The sequence below is a fragment of the Triticum dicoccoides genome, chromosome 3A (assembly GCF_002162155.2).
Source record: "Triticum dicoccoides isolate Atlit2015 ecotype Zavitan chromosome 3A, WEW_v2.0, whole genome shotgun sequence".
In the NCBI taxonomy this organism is placed as follows: domain Eukaryota; kingdom Viridiplantae; phylum Streptophyta; class Magnoliopsida; order Poales; family Poaceae; genus Triticum; species Triticum dicoccoides.
Window position 1 is genome coordinate 708,208,819 of NC_041384.1, and position 19,705 is coordinate 708,228,523.

Sequence of the window (19,705 nt, forward strand, 5' to 3'; positions counted from 1 at the left end):
GCTGCTGACGCGTGGATGCTTTTTGGTCCCGGTTGGCCAAAGGCCCTTCTGCCTGGGCTCGCCGCAGCGGCCACGTGGAGCATCATCTGTCTCGGTTCATAAGCGAACCGGCACTAAAGGTGTTGGGCTTTAGTCCTGACCCTTTAGTCCCAGTTCCAGAATCGGGACAAATGGGCCTTTGGAACCGGGACAAATGGGCCTTTTTCTACTAGTGCGAGTAAATGGGCCTCTAAGATTTTCAAGAATGACTGGAAATAAGAAATGGCCTAAAAGCCCAATAATTCCAAAAAAATAATACAATGATAATTGGTTTCCAAGAAATAAGTTTTTTTGTGCGATCCAAAAAGTAAGCAATTACCTTTATACCTTCATAGAAAATGTAATTACTTGTATGAATAAGTCGACATAATAAGTATTATTGTCTAGATATGACATCCGTGGAAATGGGAGATGTATCATCGTTAGTCTGTGGCATACAGAAAAAAAAAGTCTGCCATGCAAAGGGTGAAAACATGTTATTTTTTCAAGTGTTCGTAGGTTGATATAATCTCCACTAACTTGTGTTAGTCAAGCCCACCACATAATTAGTCATCCAAACCTAATTCTGTCAGCACGTGAATTGATCCTTATGTAAATTGATCTTCATCCATGATAATTAGAGCCTGTTCGGTTTCTCTCCGCTCCCGTGACTCAGCTCCCGGAGTGGAGCAGGCTACTGCAGTTTTTTATGGAGCTTCTCAAGCCGAGCTCCGCAGCTCCGTGGAGTGGAGCAGAGCAGAGAGATTCTAAACAGGGCCTTAGTTTCTAAAAAGTAAGTAGGTATGTACCATGTAGCAGAGTGCCTCAAATCATTCGGACACATCCTATGTGCCATTATTAAAATCAGATCAAGAGCCTAGCAAGCATAGCCCCAAATGTTAATTTGGTTCCTTTTTCTTTTGGAGGTGATACCACATGATCGACATCTTCTTACCCATGTGAAGCTGCACATGTTTGACGTGTAGTGTTTCTGTGGATAACTGAGCAAAACCTGGGTTCTAATTCCACACAGTTTATATATGCAGAGGTTCCACAAATCTAATTAAGCAAGTTTTTCATCTGCTTTGGAAGTTAAAATATGAGAGCCCACACGACAACTTTCTTCGGGAAGGACTCGCAATGGAAGTTTCAGTTTGTCTATGGATCCATTTATGTCCTTGTCTCCGTCATTCCTTGGTGCCTCATGGTGTTGGGAAGTTCATTGGTAGGGGCCATTGTTTAACAAAAAAAATCAAATTCATTCCAACAGATGGCACCAGGTTTTTAGTTATATTTTATCGTAGCGTGGTCGAGCGAGGAGCGAACCTTTCTATTATTGACTACCTCTCCTTGATACGTAATTACCCTTGCGGTCGGTGTCGTCTGGTTGTGCGGATTTTGAGTGGCTTCACACATCCGTTGGAGGAAGGGCGTCATCGGTGGTCGTTTCTGATTAAGGCCGAGCCTCTCTTTTGGTGGAGGACTAATAATGACAATGGTGCTACTGTGGCTTTACACATTTGTTGCGTGCGGCACGCCCATCCCCCCCTTCCCCCTAGGGGGAGGGTTACCGGTGGTCATGGATGCGAAGTCAAAGCAGCCTCACTTTTGTAGGAGCAATGATGATGACATTATTGTGCCTTCACACATTTGTTGCGCATCGCCTTGGGGAGGGGGTCACTGGTGGTCGTCAGTGTGACATTAGAGCAACGTCGCTTGTAGAGGAGTATTGACAATTACATTATTGTTGCTTCACACACATTTGTTACGCACATCGTGTGGGGGAGGGGGGAGGGTCATTTGTGCCAAAGCAGAGCAACCTCGGTTGTGGAGGAGTAATGCTAATGGCGTTGTTCTGGCTTCACACATTTGTTGCACACGGAGGAGGGTTTGGTTGTGTGCGAAAAAGTCAAAGCAGTTTCACTTGTGAATGAGTAATAACAATGACGTTGTTGTGACTTTAAACATTTGTTGCGTGCGGCGAGGGGTTGGTCGTATGCGGCAAAGTCAGAACAGTCACACTTGTGGAGGAGTGACGATGATGGTGTTGTTGTGGCTTTACACATTTGTTGCGCGCGGTGGGAAGTTGGTCGTTTGTGGCAAAGTCAGAGCAATCTCGTTTGTGGAGGAGTAATGATGATGACGTTGTTGTGTGCGGCACGTGCGCGGGGTGGGGGGGTCGTATGTGGCAGAAAGTCAGTGCTAACCACGATGTGATGTTGTTGTTGTGGACGGCGGGGATTAGGGGGAGGGATGATGGGGGTGGTCGTATGTGGCAAAGTGAATGCAGATAATTGCCCAGATAATTGCATAAAATGTCAAGTCATACAGGAGACACACAGAAACAGGCACAGATTATCTGGCAATTATCTTTTTTCTTAGTTAAAACATTAATAACTGGTTTAGAAACCAAAGCAATTACCTATATAACTTCATAAAAATGGTAATTACCTCAGAATGAGTATTATGGTCTATGACGTGCACGGAAATGAGAAATGCATCATTACTCTATGCCATGCAAAGGGTGAAAACCTAAAAGAAAATCCACTGTTCGTAGGTTGATTTGATTTGCACTATCCTGTTTAGACTGTTAGTCAAGTCCAGCACGCGTAACTAGTCACCCAAACCTAACTTTGTCACCACGTTAGTTTTTTATTGTCACCACGGAGTAGATCGTTATCTTCTCCAGTGATAAAGACATAAGAAGCTATCACATAATCCTAAGTACAAGATATTAACAAGCAAAAGAGTGCCATCTGTAACTCTAATCAAAAGGTTAAAATATATAGGAAATCATAAAATCTAATTATTTTTCAAAATGTGCTCACAAAAATCTCAGGCATCTTACCAAACTTCTGGACCAAGATGAGACGGTTTATGTGCATGTCCTCGCTTGACATGTAACCTTCTTAAGGGAGTGTAGCAACATTTTAGGCTTACAAAATTTCCAAATCAGTAGGGGGTGGATTAACAAGACTGTTACAGTAAAAATCATCACATTAAAAGCAATCCGATATATGTCTTTATCTACTAGATGAAACATCGTGACGATGCCTTCTTTTTTGGTGTTTTTTGGACCGAAGTTTGAACGACTTTCCAGCCCCTAGATATAAGAGTTGTCCGGCTTGCACGACGCGCGGCCAGCTCATCCCAGATACAAAAGACACGGGGATCCCACCTCGGGATAATGGCTGTAGTTTTCTATGATCGAATTTCAGGCTTACAATCCTAGGCGACGAAAATTTAAAAACAACTCTGGATTAACGACAATGTTGCAATAAAAGCCGTCGCACAAAAAACAATCCAACATACGTATTCCTCTACCGCACCAACTGTCGTAGTGACGCCTTCCCCTCTGAGGCGTTCCGGAAACGTAACCTCGACGACTTCCTGGCCGCTAGATACAAGGCTTGGCCGGCCTCAGCACCATCAGAGCGGCGCGCCATCGGCTCGTCAGGGCGCACGTGACCATCTGTTTTTTTTCCAGGGGTATGTTGTATTTTTTAGATCTATTTTAATACAGAGCCTGGTGGCTGGCGCTCTCTTCACACACTCACAAATATAAAAAAGGAAATGGAAAGAAAACAAAATTTCCCAACAAATTTTGGAACCAGGGAAAGAGAAGGAAGGTGCAAGAAAACCGTTGTATATAGCAAAACAAAGGGGATCACAAGGACAGCGGCCCCCTCCTCCCACAGAAACCCAACTGATCTCTCCCTCCCCACTCGCATCAATATCATAGTCACACTGCCGCTGGCTACAACTGCAACAACTCCCTACGCCTGCACATCTGAGAGACTACGTGCATATCCATTGCCATTGCCAATTATTAATTGCTCCGGACGCCAACTCCTCCCTCCATCACCTCCACCACCACCACCCCCGGCCCCCGCCCCCAAAAAACAAACCAACAAAATACACTCCTTGCTAGCCCCGGCGGAGCGGCGACGCCAGTTGAGTCGAGCCAGCCACGCGGCCGGGGCGAGCAGAGCGGCGGCGGTTGCTTCCGGCGGGCGGCCAATGGCGGAGGACGGCGAGAAGGCGGCGGCGGCTGCTGCGGTGGGAGGTGTTGCGGGTGGAGGAGGGGGAGAGGCGGAGCAGGAGCGGGAGGAGCAGAGCGTGAAGCTGTTCGTGGGGCAGGTGCCCAAGCACATGACGGAGGCGGAGCTCGCCGCCATGTTCAAGGAGGTGGCCCTCGTCGACGAGGTCACCGTCATCAAGGACAAGGCCACCAAGGCCTCCCGAGGTGCGTGCGCCGCGGATCCGACCGCACGCCCGGATCTGGCGCCCCGGCCGCCGCAATGCCGCCGGGGGAATTCGGCCTTTCTTTCCCGCTCCGCGCTGTTCCCTCGCGCCAAAAGTTTTCGAATCTTTTCTCGGGGCTGTTCCTCCTCCGTCCCGTGATTTGCGGCGGCCCTCCGGCGCAATGCCTGCCGCCGGAGGGACTGAGGTCCTCGAATTTGTGGCGTTTTTGGGTTCGCTCTGCCGCGCTCCAGGGAGATCTCGCGTCGAATCGTCCGGGCGCTGCGGTTTCGAGCTCTAATCTGAGCTCTGCTCGGCCGGAGTCGCCTTTAGCTTGCTAGATTTGCTTGAGTGCCGCTGGAAATTTTGCCGTTTAATTTTTTCGGAAGTTCTGTTTTTTATCTTCTTTTACCTAGGGGCTTTTTTCTGCGGCTTGAAACTGTTTGGATTGGAAGTAATGCTGCTACAAATGTGCCACATTTGCTTAATATTTTGGGGGTATGTTTTCAAGCTCCAAATTAAGTGCGATACACCATAAGTAATTTTTGTCCTGCTACACGTGGTTAGTGGAGCGGCTGCCCAAAGTTTAGGAACCTTCCCATGCTTTTCAGGGAAGTTGTTTGCTGGTAGTGGTACCCCAGACGTTGACAAGCCAGATTTGCGCTTGTTTCTTCAGCTTTGCGGCACTGCCGCCTGATACAGTAGTGTTACTCTGTTGCTTGATGCTTCATTTACATCCTTCTTCCTCATAATCTGACCTTCTGATGCAGGGTGCTGCTTCCTTATATGCCCCTCCAGGGACGAGGCCGACAAGGCGGTGAATGCGTATCACAACAAGCACACGCTCCCGGGGGTATGTGAGCATTCCTATCTTTGTCTATCAGTGTGCTTTTACGCCATCTGCCGAGTTGGAATTGTTACAAATTCAGTACGGTTCGTTAGCTCTTTCCGGGTGAGAATATCCGGTACACCAGCAATAGTACCCCGCGTCGCCTTGCCCAGGGCGGCTCGGGCGTCCCTAGCCTAACCCTAGCGCCGCCACTCCTCTTACTCCCTCCTGCCGTCGCGCCGCCGCCGGAGGACGCCGCCGGGTGAAACCCGTGCGGTCGACGGCGGCGGCGGGGCTTCCTCTCGCGGCGGCGCCTGGATCTGGTGGGCACAGATGCGGGTTGCACGTCGGCGTGCGCTAGGACGCGGGTCCTGGCGGTCGAGGCGGAGATCCACTGCTGGATGGACGCGCGGCTGTCCCTGGTGATGGATCTTCCTCGCGATGGTGGATGCGTGCAGGTGCGGATGGGTGTGCGCTCTCCCGCTCCCGCGGCGCGCTCCGCGCCCTCGGGAGATCCCGGTGTGCGGCGGCGCTGCTGATGGCCGGGGTCGGCACGTCGCGGTGGCGCGCGCGGGCTGGCGCTGGCCGGAGGTGGGGAGCGGCGGTTGGAGGCAGGCGGCCCTGCAGTGCGGCGTGCACCGCCGCCGCCGCGCGGGTTCTCGGCTCCATGTAGAAGATCTGCCCCTGCTTCGATCTGTCCCGATCCGTGCTGGCATCGGTCCTTGGCGGCGGCTTCGGCGTCCCCTATGGCCGGCCTGGCGGATCTGGCGTGCGGGTGAGGTTCCGGGGGAAACCCCTGGCTGGCGCGGCAGCTTCCCCAAAGTCGACGCCTTTGGCGCCGATCCCCTTCCTGAAGGCTTTGGGGTGGATCCTCTCCCTTCCGCCTCCTCCTCGAGCTATGGCGAAAGCTTTTGTTCCCCTGGTCTGGGCGTCGACGGCACCCTGGTGTCGTGCTCCTTCTTGAAGGCGGCGGCTGGGAACAACTCTTGGTGGCGGGGCTGCTGGTGGCGTGGTGGCTTCGGCCTTCTACTTGGTGCTGCGCCTTGCTTTGCGGGACCAGCGGACGGTTTCTTTGGTGGAGCGGTGCTGCATCCATCCATTGATGGCGACGGATCTTGACGGCGTGGCGCAGTGCAGATTCGGAGTTTGATGTGTGGTGACGGTCACGCGCAGGAGGTCGACGCTGTCTGGCGTCGTGGTGGCGTCGGCGGCAGCGAGACCGGGCAAGGCCGTTACAACAGTACAGCTCTGAAGATGGATATGTGGTAGGTGGTTGTGGCGGCCTCATACCCGGCGGGCGGCCTGGTTGAGGAGCACGCCGGACTGGTGGGTGCCCATACCCGACAGGCGTCCAGGTTGGGACCTCAGGTCTTAGATGTTAGGTTTGGCTGCGAGGTCTGTTTGGTATTAGGCCCAGACCATCAGCGCCTCTTCATCAGTTAGATAGGAGTAGCGATAGAGGTTGCGAAGATGGTGGCTTTGGTCTTACTGTTGTACGACTTTGTAAGGTTTTGTGCTAATAATTAATAAAGTGGCCGTATGCATCGACCAGATGCAGAGGCCGGGGGTATTCCTCCTTTTCGAAAAAAAAAAGCTCTTTCCGGGTGGCGAATCATGATGTGGTTCATGAGCGTTCCATGATTTGGTTGGCAGGGACGCACTGGGAGCTGTCTTCAGCTGTTTGTGTACTCTATAATCTTTGTGGGGCATTCTGGGAAAATTAAATATAGTCACTTTATGGGTATTCTGAAATTTAGAACTGTTTGCATTGAACACCTGTGGGTTCCATCAGATTTTATGAGGATAACCGTTTTTAGTCTGCCGATGGGTCGCGCTAACTATTTTAGGACTTGAACAGTGGAAACTTGAAATTCATGTTTCCAGAATTGGTGGTGCTGTCAGGCTTTATTTCTGATGTAGTCATAATTGGTGGTTCCCTGTGAAATTCATGCCCTTCCCGGGGTTGCTTTATTTATCATAACTCCAATGATTTCCCTTTTTCTTTTATTGCGCTTAGGTACGCATGCTAGAGCATTCTTGCTAGACAATGCAATACAAATAATCATACTTGTAACCTTCATGGATCTTTACTCTTGAGGACAGTAGAGTAACAGTGAAGGGGGTTCCCTTTCATTGCTAATTAGCCAATTGTAACCTGTGGGATGGTGATGAATTGTAATCTGTGGGATGTTGATGCAGTGTGATAGTTCGTTAAGGTTGTAGTTAGAGGTTGTATATCTTGATAAGTAAGCATAATCGGGTATTAAGAGAAAAAAAACATGTGTAACTTCTGTCAGCTTGGGAATTGTCAAAACATTTGGGCCAACCAGGGAAAAGATGTAGTATTTGATTAGAGGAGAAATAAGGTTACAGTTAACCTTCAGCAAGAGCCAGACTGCTGGAGTTACCACATGATGGTGTAAATAGTGGGTGTGTCATGTTTTACAGCAAGTAATTTGAACCATGGTAAATTTTGACTTGTGGATGCCAACCAGACAGAGGACTAGGCTTGTCCCTGAGTGGCACACCTAACAAAAGTTTGCTCAACAATTTAGCCACTACGCTTGCCCTTTTGTCATGAACTGATTGTAGCTTCAGTTTTGTGTCACACCTACCTGAGGTCCTGCCAAACCTAACTCCCAAGTGTGGATAGTTGTGACCTGGCTCCTATCAAACACAGCCAAAATGTTTATGCAGATGAAACAGTTGGTTCTCTTGGACTAAATGCAAAATCTCATGAAAGTGCATGCTTTGCCCTCAAGTAGCTTGAGTTGCAACTAAAGTTCCTTTTGGTCGATGTCTTGCATGCTTTGGCCCAAAAAGATTTGCAGATAATGTACATTTGTTGTGGTGGGCCAGACTTCCTTTCTTCAGAATCATAAGGATCTTCATCATTGCACTAGACCTAATTTGCGGTCGATGGTCTTCCATTCTTGAGATGTTTTCATGAAATAAACACATAAAGTGACGAGGAAAGAGATTGAGACACTGAGTATCTAATCACCCACTGAGATGGGTATTATTGAAACATGATGTAATGTGGCATAATTGTCTGATCAAAGGAAAAAGTTCACCATACGCGATACAACGCATACCATGATGGCATCATAGTATGCGTTGTTATTGCTGTCCTGGCAATTAAGGACCCATATTTTAATGTGGACAAAAGCAGAAATGCTTCAGTTTATGGTAGTTGGTAATCACTGACTTGTGGAGCTAGTCAGACACATGCACGTGGCTAGTATTTTGTTTTAGTATTATTGCTACTCTTGTGATGCTTATTTGGGAATAGTTGACAGGCTTTCTCTTCAAGACTCCAAAAGTACAGTTTTTGTAGGCCTGTTGCTGCTTCCCTTGACTCACTGACGACATTTTCTTTCTCTGTGTAATACAGGCGGCAAGTCCTTTGCAAGTAAAATATGCTGATGGAGAGTTGGAGAGGCTGGGTATGGTCATCATTTGCAGTCGTTTAGTACAGAGTCTTTGCTCAAGATATTTTGTCCCTATTTTCTGTTGACAGTGAACAGGACACATCACATTTGCATTTGCTATGACTTTCAGAACACAAGCTTTTCATTGGAATGCTTCCAAAAAATGTAGCAGATACTGAATTGACTGATTTATTTTCCAAATATGGAAATATCAAGGATTTACAAATTTTGAGAGGTTCACAGCAAACAAGTAAAGGTAAGTTATTGCGGAGAAGTCACTTTCCTGTTACTAGAAGCATAAACATCGCTCGATGCTGAAATGTCTATAATGTATATTTGTTAATTAACTTTGGTTGTTGCAGCTGGATGCGCCTTCATTAAATATGAAATGAAGGAGCAAGCAGTGGCAGCTATTGAGGATCTAAATGGGAAGCACAAAGTAGAGGTTTGCTAAAATGAATTAGGATAGCAAGGCAACTTTTACTTATTATTGCATTTATTCTAACATTGTGTATAGTATATATATCATGATTCTCAATGAACTATGCCATTACAAACAACAAACCGTTCAGTCACTCGTCCTGGCAGTTATAAACAATATTATCACTATTAGGTTTTGAAACCAGTTGTGTCCAGATTCATGGTGCATACAATTGGTGCCCAGCTTTTACTTTTCCTGAATATTTCAGATAGTTGGTTATATGTTTTGGTATCTAACTATAATGCATAACTTGACCTGAATGATCACTTGATGGTTGCCATTGCTAGTATATTCCACATATGACTGACTTGTTGCCTTTTTAGCCTACTCTTACCTTGGAGTTGCATTATTAATCATTTGGATATCTTCTCAAATCAGATTGTTAGTGCCTTGTATATAATTTCTTATGTTCTCATCCATTTGTTAGGGTTCTAGTGTGCCACTGGTTGTCAAATGGGCTGATACAGAAAAGGAAAGGCAGGCCCGGAAAGCACAGAAAGCTCAACTGCAATCACCTAATATGCCGAATGGACGCCCAATGCCACAATCTTCAGTATTTGGAGCTTTACAGATGGGATATATGCCTCAGTATAATGGATTTAGTTATCAGGTGAGTTGTGCTGTTCTCTAAACCTTGTTTGCACCACACACTATCATATCACAGGAAACTTCACATAATACTTTATATTGTTCTGGTCCCATTTTGTTTTCACTATATTGTTCTTTATAAAATTGTTGTCCAGAATATGCCATTTTCTGAATTGTATTATTTGCACCCCAAAAGTAATTTTCTCAAAACTTATGTATCTGTTGTGGCCCTGAGTGTTTCGTCGCTGTAAACATAAAAGATGGTGTTTTCTTATGCATTGGAAAAAGAATATTCATTTGAACTGCCATAATTTGTCAGATTTACTCCTGAAAAAGCTACTGGTACTTTAGATACCCAAGTATTATGTGTGGAGCTTTTCAAGATGTTGAAATATGTGTCTTGACTAATCAACATTTTTACATGCACTGATCTGATATGGAATACAACTGTGATTTATTTGTTCGCAGCCTCCAGGGACATATGGACTTATGCAGTACCCTTTATCTCCTATGCAAAATCAAGGCCCCTTTCAGAATATGGGTCAGCCTGTTAACCAAGGGAACTCGATACGAGGAGTCAACCCTGAACTGTCCCCCAACTCAGGTCCTAGATCATTTAACCCAATGCACTTAGGCAGCCCGTATCCTACAGTACCTGGTATGCAGTACCCTGGATCCTACCCTGGTGGTCCGATGAACAATCGTCCTTTTGGGAGTCCTCACAATCCCCTTAAAGTTCCAAGTGCAAATGTCAATTCTATTGCATATAGTCCCCGTAGCAATGGCGGTGGCCAAACACAAACAGAAGGTTAGCCACATTCTATTCTTATCTTTACTTATTGTGCAAGGGGAAATACCATACTCTTCTGATAGTAGCTGTGTCCATTAGTTAGCATGCAATTTCCTGCAAATGCCTTGTGCATTGGCGGTGAACACTATCCTGTAACATTTCACAAAAATGAAAAACTTTACATTTGGTAGCAACATGCATATAAGGCTATCCAAAGTTGTACACTAGAATCCAGCGTCAATATTTAACACTGATTGGCAACTCTGACAGTCGGTGTACTGATTAATTCTACCAACTACAGTAATCAATATCGTATTATGCAAAACCCTTTTGACATGGTTTTCTATTATCATGTCTGTTGCATTGTAGTAAAACCTATGTACATGTTTCAGGACCTCCTGGAGCCAATCTATTTATCTACCATATCCCACAAGAATTTGGTGACCAGGAACTGTCCGATGCCTTCCAGAGGTTCGGTAGAGTAATAAGTGCCAAGGTGTTTGTTGATAAAGCAACGGGTTCCAGCAAATGCTTCGGTAATAAAATTTCTCACTAGCAGACACACTCTCTTGTGCATCGTTCACATGATCTCTCTTAATCTGTTTATTATAACCTTTGGTGCAGGTTTTGTAAGCTATGACAACCCTGCGTCCGCGCAGTCGGCCATCGCCATGATGAACGGTTTCCAGCTAGGCGGCAAGAAACTCAAAGTACAACTCAAGAGAGACAACAACAAGCACAGTAAACCTTTTTGACAAAAATCATCTGTGATGCCCATGCGGTCTTGTTCCCGGTACATATTTGTCAGATAGTTGACCGTGACGCTGATTGTTTCCCCACTTGGCCCTGCGCGCCATGCCGCGCCGCCCAGGGAATCTGCCGGGGAGCGCCATGTATCTTCTAAGTTCAGTTGACAATCTTAAGAAAATTTGTTGCATTGTGTAATTTTATTATCTCAGCTTAGCGTTAGCGTCAGACCCCCTGTATACATCAGAAGTCAGATTCATTCAATTATTTCCTTCATCTCATGGCAAATGGCTCTGAACTTTCTTGGTCTGTTTTTCCGAGTCATTTGCTCCCATCTCCATGGGAACATGATTTTGGCAATGTCTTCTTTAGAAGGTTGGCATTGCAATTATTCAGATGCCAGTGCTACCGGTTCAGATTTCCAAACTTTTAAGTCAGGTGACTTAGGAGTCACTAACATGTGGGCCTAAGTCACCTGACTTAAACTCAGCGAATCCCAGCTCCAGTGCTACTAGTCTGAAGTTTTGGTTTTAACTAATATGAAGTTTTGGTTTGTTTCATCGAAATGATTTGTTCGGCGCCTTAAGCGTCCGAACAGGTAGCTGGCGTCCACGCGCCGCACCTCATAGGCTGGCCCACCACGCGCAGTAGAAGGAAAAATGTCTCATGTAGTCTGAAGTTTTGGTTTTAACCAATCTGAAGTTTTGGTTTGTTTCATCAAAATGATTTGTTCGGCGCCTTAAGCGTCCGAACACGCCACACCTCATAGGCTGGCCCGCCTCGTGCAGTAGAAGGAAAAATGTCTTGCGAAAAAACCACGCAAGAAAAGGGCAGGCGGAGGGACTCGAACTCGCGCCACAGTACAAGAAAAATTTTCTTAACCTCTACAGTTGATTAGCGTCACTTGACTACTAGGGTTGCAAAAAGTTTAAGAACCAATGTATCGGCTCTATTTATTAGATTTGTGAATTATTTGAAAACAATTTGGCAAAATTGATTTTTTTATGAAAAAGAGTTCATCAAATTTTGGAAAAAAGTTCACGAATTTCAAAAAGACAGTTCATTGATGTTTCAAAAAAGTTCATCGATTTGAAAGAAAAAGTTCATCAATTTGAAAAAAGTTTACCAAATTTGGAAAAAGTTCATCCATCTTTTTCAAAAAAGTTCATTGGATTCGAAAAAAGTTCATCCATTCTGCGAAAAGGTCATCGAATCTAAAAAACTTCATTGAATTAAAAAAACATTGAATTTGAGGAAAGTTCATCGAGTTTGAAACAAAGTTCATCAAATCTAAAGAAAAGTTCGTTGATTTCAAACAAAAGTTCATCAAATATGAAAAAGTTCATAGAATTTCAAAAAAAGTTCATCGATCTTGAAGAAAAGTCATCAATTTTAAATAAAAAAACCACCAATTTGAAGAAAATTCTTCACGCATTTAGCAGAAAGGTAAAAAATCATGAATTTGAAAAAAAAGTTTGTGAATTTAAGAAAAGTTCACGATTTTGAAGAAAAGTTAGCGGATTTTAAAAAAGAAAAGAAAATGAAAAAGTAAGAGAAATAGAAAAAAGAAGAAAACCCGACCAAAACAAATAAGGAAAAAAAACGAAAGAGAGAAACCACTGCGTTTTTAACTAAGAATAAAGCCATGCCTAAAATCATCACTAGTCCTATCGCAGTCTGTTGGTTGCCTCTGTCTGTACGTTACCTAGAGATCTCGATTTTGAAACTTGTTGGGCGCATCTTTTTTGAACTTTAATAGAATAGAGAAAAAAAGTGAAGTGGGCTGGCCCAAGGCGGAGAGGAGGGTGTGCGCCGGTTAGCGGATTTGCCAAAATCAAAACTTGTTGGTCGCATCTTTTTTGAACTATAATAAAAATGTGAAGTGGGCTAGCCTAAGGCGGAGAGGAGGGTGTGCGTTGGTTAGAGGATTTGCATAGATCCGGCGTTTAGGTCAACTCCAACGCGTGACTCCATCCTATTCGCCCACGTCCGTTTGGTGGTAAACGGACAAAGCAGGCCTTCCAACACGCGGCCACAAGCGAACTGTCATCCGTTTTCTATCCGCTTTCGACCCAATCCGGGCCCAAGTTTGGGCCAAGTTTGCAGTCGAACGGACACTCGCGAACGCGAGCGACGCGTGCGCTTGTCCTGCCCTGGCCCTCTCGTCGGGGAGACATACCCCCCTCTTTATTCTTTTCTACCTCCCTCCGCGCCCCGGCATTGCCACCCCCAACCACCACCTCGCCATGCCATAGCTGTCCCCGCACCGGCCTACCGGAAAGCATTTTGCCGACGTTCTCCTTGTTGCCAGTGGGAGACAGTCTACGGCCATCGGTGTCGCCCGTCGTCCCCAACCTCTTCCGGCCGGCCGTTCGGCGACGCAGGGCGCCCTTCAGCGCCACCGACCCCAAAACCTTGCTTTGCTTCCTGCGAGGGGAGCAGGGCGTGCACTATCCGGCCGCTTCCCCAGCACGGCCTCAAGGCATTCGACGGATTCCTCACAAGGTACAATGGATAGTGATAATGAGTTTTTCTTTCACAACTTCATTTTCTCATCGGATGATTCATCCTCGGATGATGAACAGCTGGCGGCTACGTTGGTCGTACATGAAAACATCACTAAGAAGCGGCCTTGGTACATGGGATCAATCCCCGGACATGCTCCGGCCTTGGACCGCAATAGGGAGAAAGGCCACACCGTTCTCTGTGCCGATTACTTTAAGGATGGTGCACTCTTTAGGCTACATCAATTTCGTCGCCGATTCCGAATGAGAAGGCATGTGTTCAATCTTATTCACGAGCGAGTGGTCGCGCATGACCCATACTTTGAGTGCAAAGAGGATGCCCTAGGCAAGCTTGGTTTCTCTTCATACCAAAAATGCATTGCTGCTATCCGCATGCTTGCATATGGAATTCCTGGTGATCTTGTGGATGAGTATGTTCGTATTAGTGAGTCCACATGTCTCCTCTCACTGTATAGTTTTTGCACGGCCTTGGTGGAAGTGTTCGGCTCGGAGTACCCAAGAGAGCCAACTGTCCCTGATACAGAGAGGTTGTTGGTGATCAATGCCGAGAGGGGATTTCCGGACATGCTTGGCAGTATAGATTGTATGCACTAGAAGTGGAAGAAATGTCCATTCGCTTGGTAGGGACAGTACAAGGGGCATGTGAAAGGTGCCATTGTTATACTAGAGGTTGTTGCTTCACAAGATCTCTGGATATGGCATTCTTTCTTTGGCATGGCTGGTTCTTAGAATGATATTAGTGTTCGTCAGCGGTCTCCGGTGTTTGCAAGGCTTGCGGAAGGGCACTTCCCAGAGGTCAACTTTGAGGTCAGTGGCCACCATTACAACAAGGAATATTACCTAGCTGATGGCATCTTTCCTCAATGGTCAACTCTTGTAAATACCATACCCAATCCGCAAGGAGAGAAGAGAAAAATGTTTGCCCAAATGCAAGAGAGTGCTAGGAAGGATGCGGAGCGTGCTTTCGGCGTCCTTCAGTCTCGATGGGGTATCGTTCACAACCCTACATTGACATGGAGCACGAAGAAGCTTTGGGAGGTGATAACTGCTTGTGTGATCATGCACAACATGATCGTGAAGGATGAGCGTGATGATAGCATCTGCGACCAATGGTTTGATTTCCAGGCTGAAAATGTTGAGCCTGAGCATCCACCTCCTGCAATCTTTGAACAGTTTGTCGAGTTTCATCGGAAGTTGCGTGATTGGCATACTCATGTCCAGGTCCAGCTCCAGGATGGCTTGGTTGAGTATGTGTGGACTCACATTGGCAACCAGCAGACCTATGAGTATAATTTCTTGTGATGCAAATAAATTTCGATTTGGTTGTAAGACTATTTGATATTGCACTACTAGGAAAAGGGCTATAGATGGAAATGACACTAATGGCGCACCAGACATGTGGTGCGCCATTAGTATATACTAATGGCGCACCACCTTCTGATGCGCCATTAGTGTTGAAACTACTAATGGCGCACCCTGCCCACGGTGCGCCATTAGTACCAATTTTTTTTGAACTAGTGCGCCTGTCCAAACATACTAATGGCGCATCCACTGGTGGTGCGCCATTACTAGTTGTAACTAGTAATGGCGCACCAGCCAGAAGGTGCGCCACTAATGTTATTTTTTTATTATTGTTTTTATTCCTTTTTTTGCAAAAGTACTAATGGCGCACCACCGGGGGGTGCGCCATTAGTAACCTGGATTACTAATGGCGCATTTGTTGCTGGTGCGCCATTAGTAAGTGGGCAGCAACAAGATATTTTGAACAGCCTCTCCTCCCACACTCACTTTCTCCCCACTTCATTCTCTTCACCGCCTTCTCCTTGTCTCGGGTGCCTCCTCTTTTTCACCTCATTTCCACCATAAATTCATTCAAATTAAGTGGTTAAGTTACCTTGTTTTGCTAGGTAAGTAAGGGGGGAAGCTATATTTATGTTGTTCTCCCTACAACAATGTGCACATGCACTTTTTATGGCCTAGCTAGATCTATGTATGTTCGTGGTGTTGCATATGTTTGTGGTGTTGCATATGTGTTTGTGTTTGGAGGTGTACCGGTATTTGAAATGCGATAGTTGCCAATATTTTGCCGGAATGTTGATTCATTTCCGTTTCGGCGAGAATTTTGGCATTAAGCATTCTTTTTGGTCCTATTTTTAGGGAAAGTCATGCAAAATTTTTTCTTGGTTCTAAAATATCGTTTTGCTCTACCCCGCAGGCGACCATGGTCCGCACGATGACCGAAGGCATCGTGAATAGGTTTTTGAGGTCCGCGAAGGCCGAGATGCTTCAAAAGAACGAGACGGAGATAAGATGTCCGTGTCGAAGATGCAAGCTGAATAGCCTTATTGCGGACCCGGATTCCGGGCAGGTGCGGGACCACCTGCTCTTGCATGGTTTCATGGATGGCTATCGGTGGCAAGGTGATGAAGATGACTATGAAGTCGTCCATGGGGGCCGGGCAAGAAATGAGGAAGGGCAGCAAGACAACCACCGCGGCTCGGGGGGGGCGAGAAGACGAAGAATCCCCAGGAGATGATCACGACGATGATGCTGTACACAGTCATCATGTAGAAGATGCAGGACATGATGATGATGCCGGCGGAGCAGACGACGCTGGACCATCGATGGGCTGGGTGCAGGACCCTCATATTCAAGAGCTGCTTCTCAAGCACACGGATAACGCAAGAGCTGCCGCCCGAGAGAAAGCCAAGATGGATCAACTTGAGTTAGACGTGGTTACTCCATTGTATGAAGGATGCAGGCCCGAGGATACCCGCCTGAAAGTAACGCTCATGGCTCTGGAGATGAAGGTAAAACACAAAATGACCGACGCATGCTTCGACGAGAACATGTCATTCTGGCACGAACGTCTTCCCAAGGGGAACAAGTGCCCGACCAGTTTGGAGGAGGCGAAGAAAATCGTGTGTCCTCTGGATTTACCGCACGTGAAATACCATGTGTGCATGAACAATTGCATCATTTATCGGGACGAGCACGTGGAGTCTACCATATGTCCGGTGTGCGGTGTCACTCGATACAAGAAGAGGAAGAAAGCTCCTCGAAAAGTGGTGTGGTACTTTCCGATCACTCCTCGTCTGCAGCGGTATTTCGCAGACCCTAAGGTAGCAAAGCTCCTGCGTTGGCACGCGGATAGGGAGGAGAAGAAGCGAGAAGATGACCCAAATGATCCGGAGATAGATAAAAAGACAAGATGCTGAGTCGCCCTAAGGATGCGAGCCAGTGGCAAGCGTTGAACTTCGAATACCCAGAATTTGGGAACGATCCAAGGAACATCATGCTGGGCGCGAGCACCGATGGAGTCAATCCGTTTGGAAGCCAGAGAAGCACACATAGCACCTGGCCTGTGTTCGTGTGGATGTACAACCTTCCCCCCTGGTTGTGCATGAAGAGGAAGTACATTCACATGAGTATGCTAATTGAAGGGCCGAAACAACCAGGGAACGGCATCAATCTGTATCTGGGGCTGCTGAAAGAGGAGATTGACACGCTGTGGAAAACGCCAGCCAATACGTGGGACGCCGCAGAGAAAGAATATTTCCCTATGAGAGCCGCACTGCTCACGACGGTGCACGACTATCTCGGTTATGGATATCTTGCGGGGCAGGTAGTCCACGGATTTTCTGGATGCGTAAGGTGCATGGATGACACAACGTATCGCCAGCTAGATAGAGATCCCGGGTCTTCGAAAACCGTGTTCATGGGACATCGAAGGTGGCTTCGCGACGATGACCCGTGGAGGAAACGCAAGGATCTGTTCGATGGTGAAACCGAACCCCGAAAACGCCCGTGTACGAGGAGCGGCGAGGAAATAGACAAGCTGTTGAAAAATTGGAAAGACTGCCCACTGCCGGGAAAGAAGCAAAAGGCGCCAGAGCCGCTGCTGAAGGTATGGAAAACAAGGTCTGTTTTCTGGGACTTGCCGTACTGGAAGATCCACCGTGTGCCTCACAGCCTTGATGTCATGCATATCACGAAGAACGTGTGCGAGAGTCTGCTTGGTACCCTGCTCAACATGCCAGAGAGGACCAAAGATGGGCCGAAAGCAAGGGCAGACTTGAAATCAATGGGCATCAGGAAGGAGCTTCACGCTATATATGATGATGATGACGACGACGATGATGATGATGATGATGATGATGAGGCGAAGCAGGACACAGAAAGTCGTCGCAAAGGCAAAAAGGCCAAGAAGACCGGAAATGACTACCCTCCCGCGTGCTTCACTCTAAGTCAAGAGGAGATCGAGCAATTTTTCACCTGCCTCCTAGGAGTAAAACTTCCTTATGGTTACGCGGGGAAGATAAGCAGATACCTAGACCCAGCGAAGCAGAAGTTCAGCGGGATGAAGTCTCACGACTGTCACGTGCTGATGACGCAGATACTTCCAGTTGCAATCCATGGGATCATGGACGCGCACGTACGTGAAACGCTATTTGGCCTATGCAACTTCTTCGACGTCATCTCTCGGAAGTCGATTGGCGTGAGGCAACTCAGAAGGCTACAGGAAGAGATCGTGGTGATACTATGCGAGCTTGAGATGTACTTCCCGTCCGCATTCTTCGACGTTATGGTGCATCTGCTGGTCCATATAGTGGAGGATATCATCCAACTCGGGCCGACGTTCCTGCACAACATGATGCCGTTCGAAAGGATGAATGGTGTCATCAAAGGATACGTTCGCAACATGTCACGTCCAGAGGGAAGCATAGCCAGGGGCTTTCTGACCGAAGAGTGCATCTCCTACTGCACGAATTATCTAGGCATCGAGAACCCCGTTGGTCTGCCCGTCAACAGGCACCTCGGCAGGCTCGCTGGATGGGGTCACCGTGAGGGTTGCCGCGAAATGCATGTCGACTTCGAGGGTCGACTCGCCGACTTTGAAAGAGCAAACCTAGTCGCGCTACAACACATAGACGTGGTCGATCCTTGGGTGGTAGAGCACAAAACCTTTATTAAGAAGACGTACAATGACCGAGGCCAACAGAGGACGGACGGAGATATACTCAAAGAGCACAACTCATGTTTCACGTGTTGGTTCAAGCAGAAGCTTCTGTCGTACCCTTTACATGAGGATTCTTCCGTGGAAGAACAACTCATATTCGCCTTGTCACAGGGCGCGGAGCACAACCTGATGACCTATGAGGCGTACGATATCAACGGCTACACATTCTACACTGAGGCCAAGGACATGAAGAGCGATGGTTATCAGAACTCCGGGGTAACGATGGAATCCTACACCGGTAACGACAAGGACAGATACTACGGAAGGATCGAGGAGATCTGGGAGCTGAGCTACGCTGGAGAGAAGGTCCCGATGTTCCGTGTCAGATGGGCCAAGAGCGTCCTAAAAGAAGACCGGTATTTCACCACCATGGTTATACCCGAAGCCAAATCCAAGACCGCGGGCGCAAACGTCACCGCGAAAAATGAGCCATGGGTACTGGCTTCCCAAGTGGACCAATGCTTCTTCATTACCGACCCGTCAAAGACCAGTCGTGTTGTCGTGAGGAGAGGCAAAAGGAAGATCATCGGAATGGATGGAGTAGCCAATGAGCAAGTCTTCGACAAGTACGGCGACCCGAGGATCGAACATGACGACGATGATGAAGTAGCAGCATACACCACAAGAAGAAGCAGGACCACCCTACCTAAAGGACGTCCGTTCCACAGAAGAACTCCATTTGCGAAAAAGAAGGGCAAGAAGATTGTTAACAGATAGCTAGCTAAGATCGATTGTATTTAAATCGTAGCCTTCATTTCTCGATTATATTTCATGGGCACTTTTTGAACTATCATGAATATTTTTAAATTTCATGGACACTCGATCTCGATCCCCCTCCATCTCGATCGCTATCCCACCTCGCCAGATCCGGCCCCCCTCGCCGCCGAGCACCCCCCGGTCCACCGGCCGCCGCCGCCGACCCCCCGCACCCTCGATTCCCCTACTCAACCGCCGCCGCCGACCCCCCGCACCCCTCCCCTACTCAACCGCCGCCACCGACCCCCCGCACCCTCCCCCGCTCCACCGGCATTACT

The 19,705-nt window shown here is 47.3% G+C and overlaps 1 protein-coding gene across 1 annotated transcript; it reads left to right on the forward strand.

Annotated features, from left to right (window-relative positions):
- Positions 1–3,758: 3,758 nt before the first annotated feature.
- On the forward strand, positions 3,759–11,414 carry LOC119270365 (RNA-binding protein BRN1-like). Its single transcript, XM_037552371.1, has 9 exons — positions 3,759–4,264; positions 5,031–5,113; positions 8,484–8,535; positions 8,651–8,776; positions 8,883–8,965; positions 9,429–9,611; positions 10,058–10,397; positions 10,772–10,915; positions 11,004–11,414. Exons 1-9 carry the CDS (start codon positions 4,039–4,041, stop codon positions 11,132–11,134), a joined length of 1,368 nt encoding a protein of 455 aa, XP_037408268.1. The 5' UTR covers positions 3,759–4,038; the 3' UTR covers positions 11,135–11,414.
- The last annotated feature ends 8,291 nt before the right edge of the window (positions 11,415–19,705 follow it).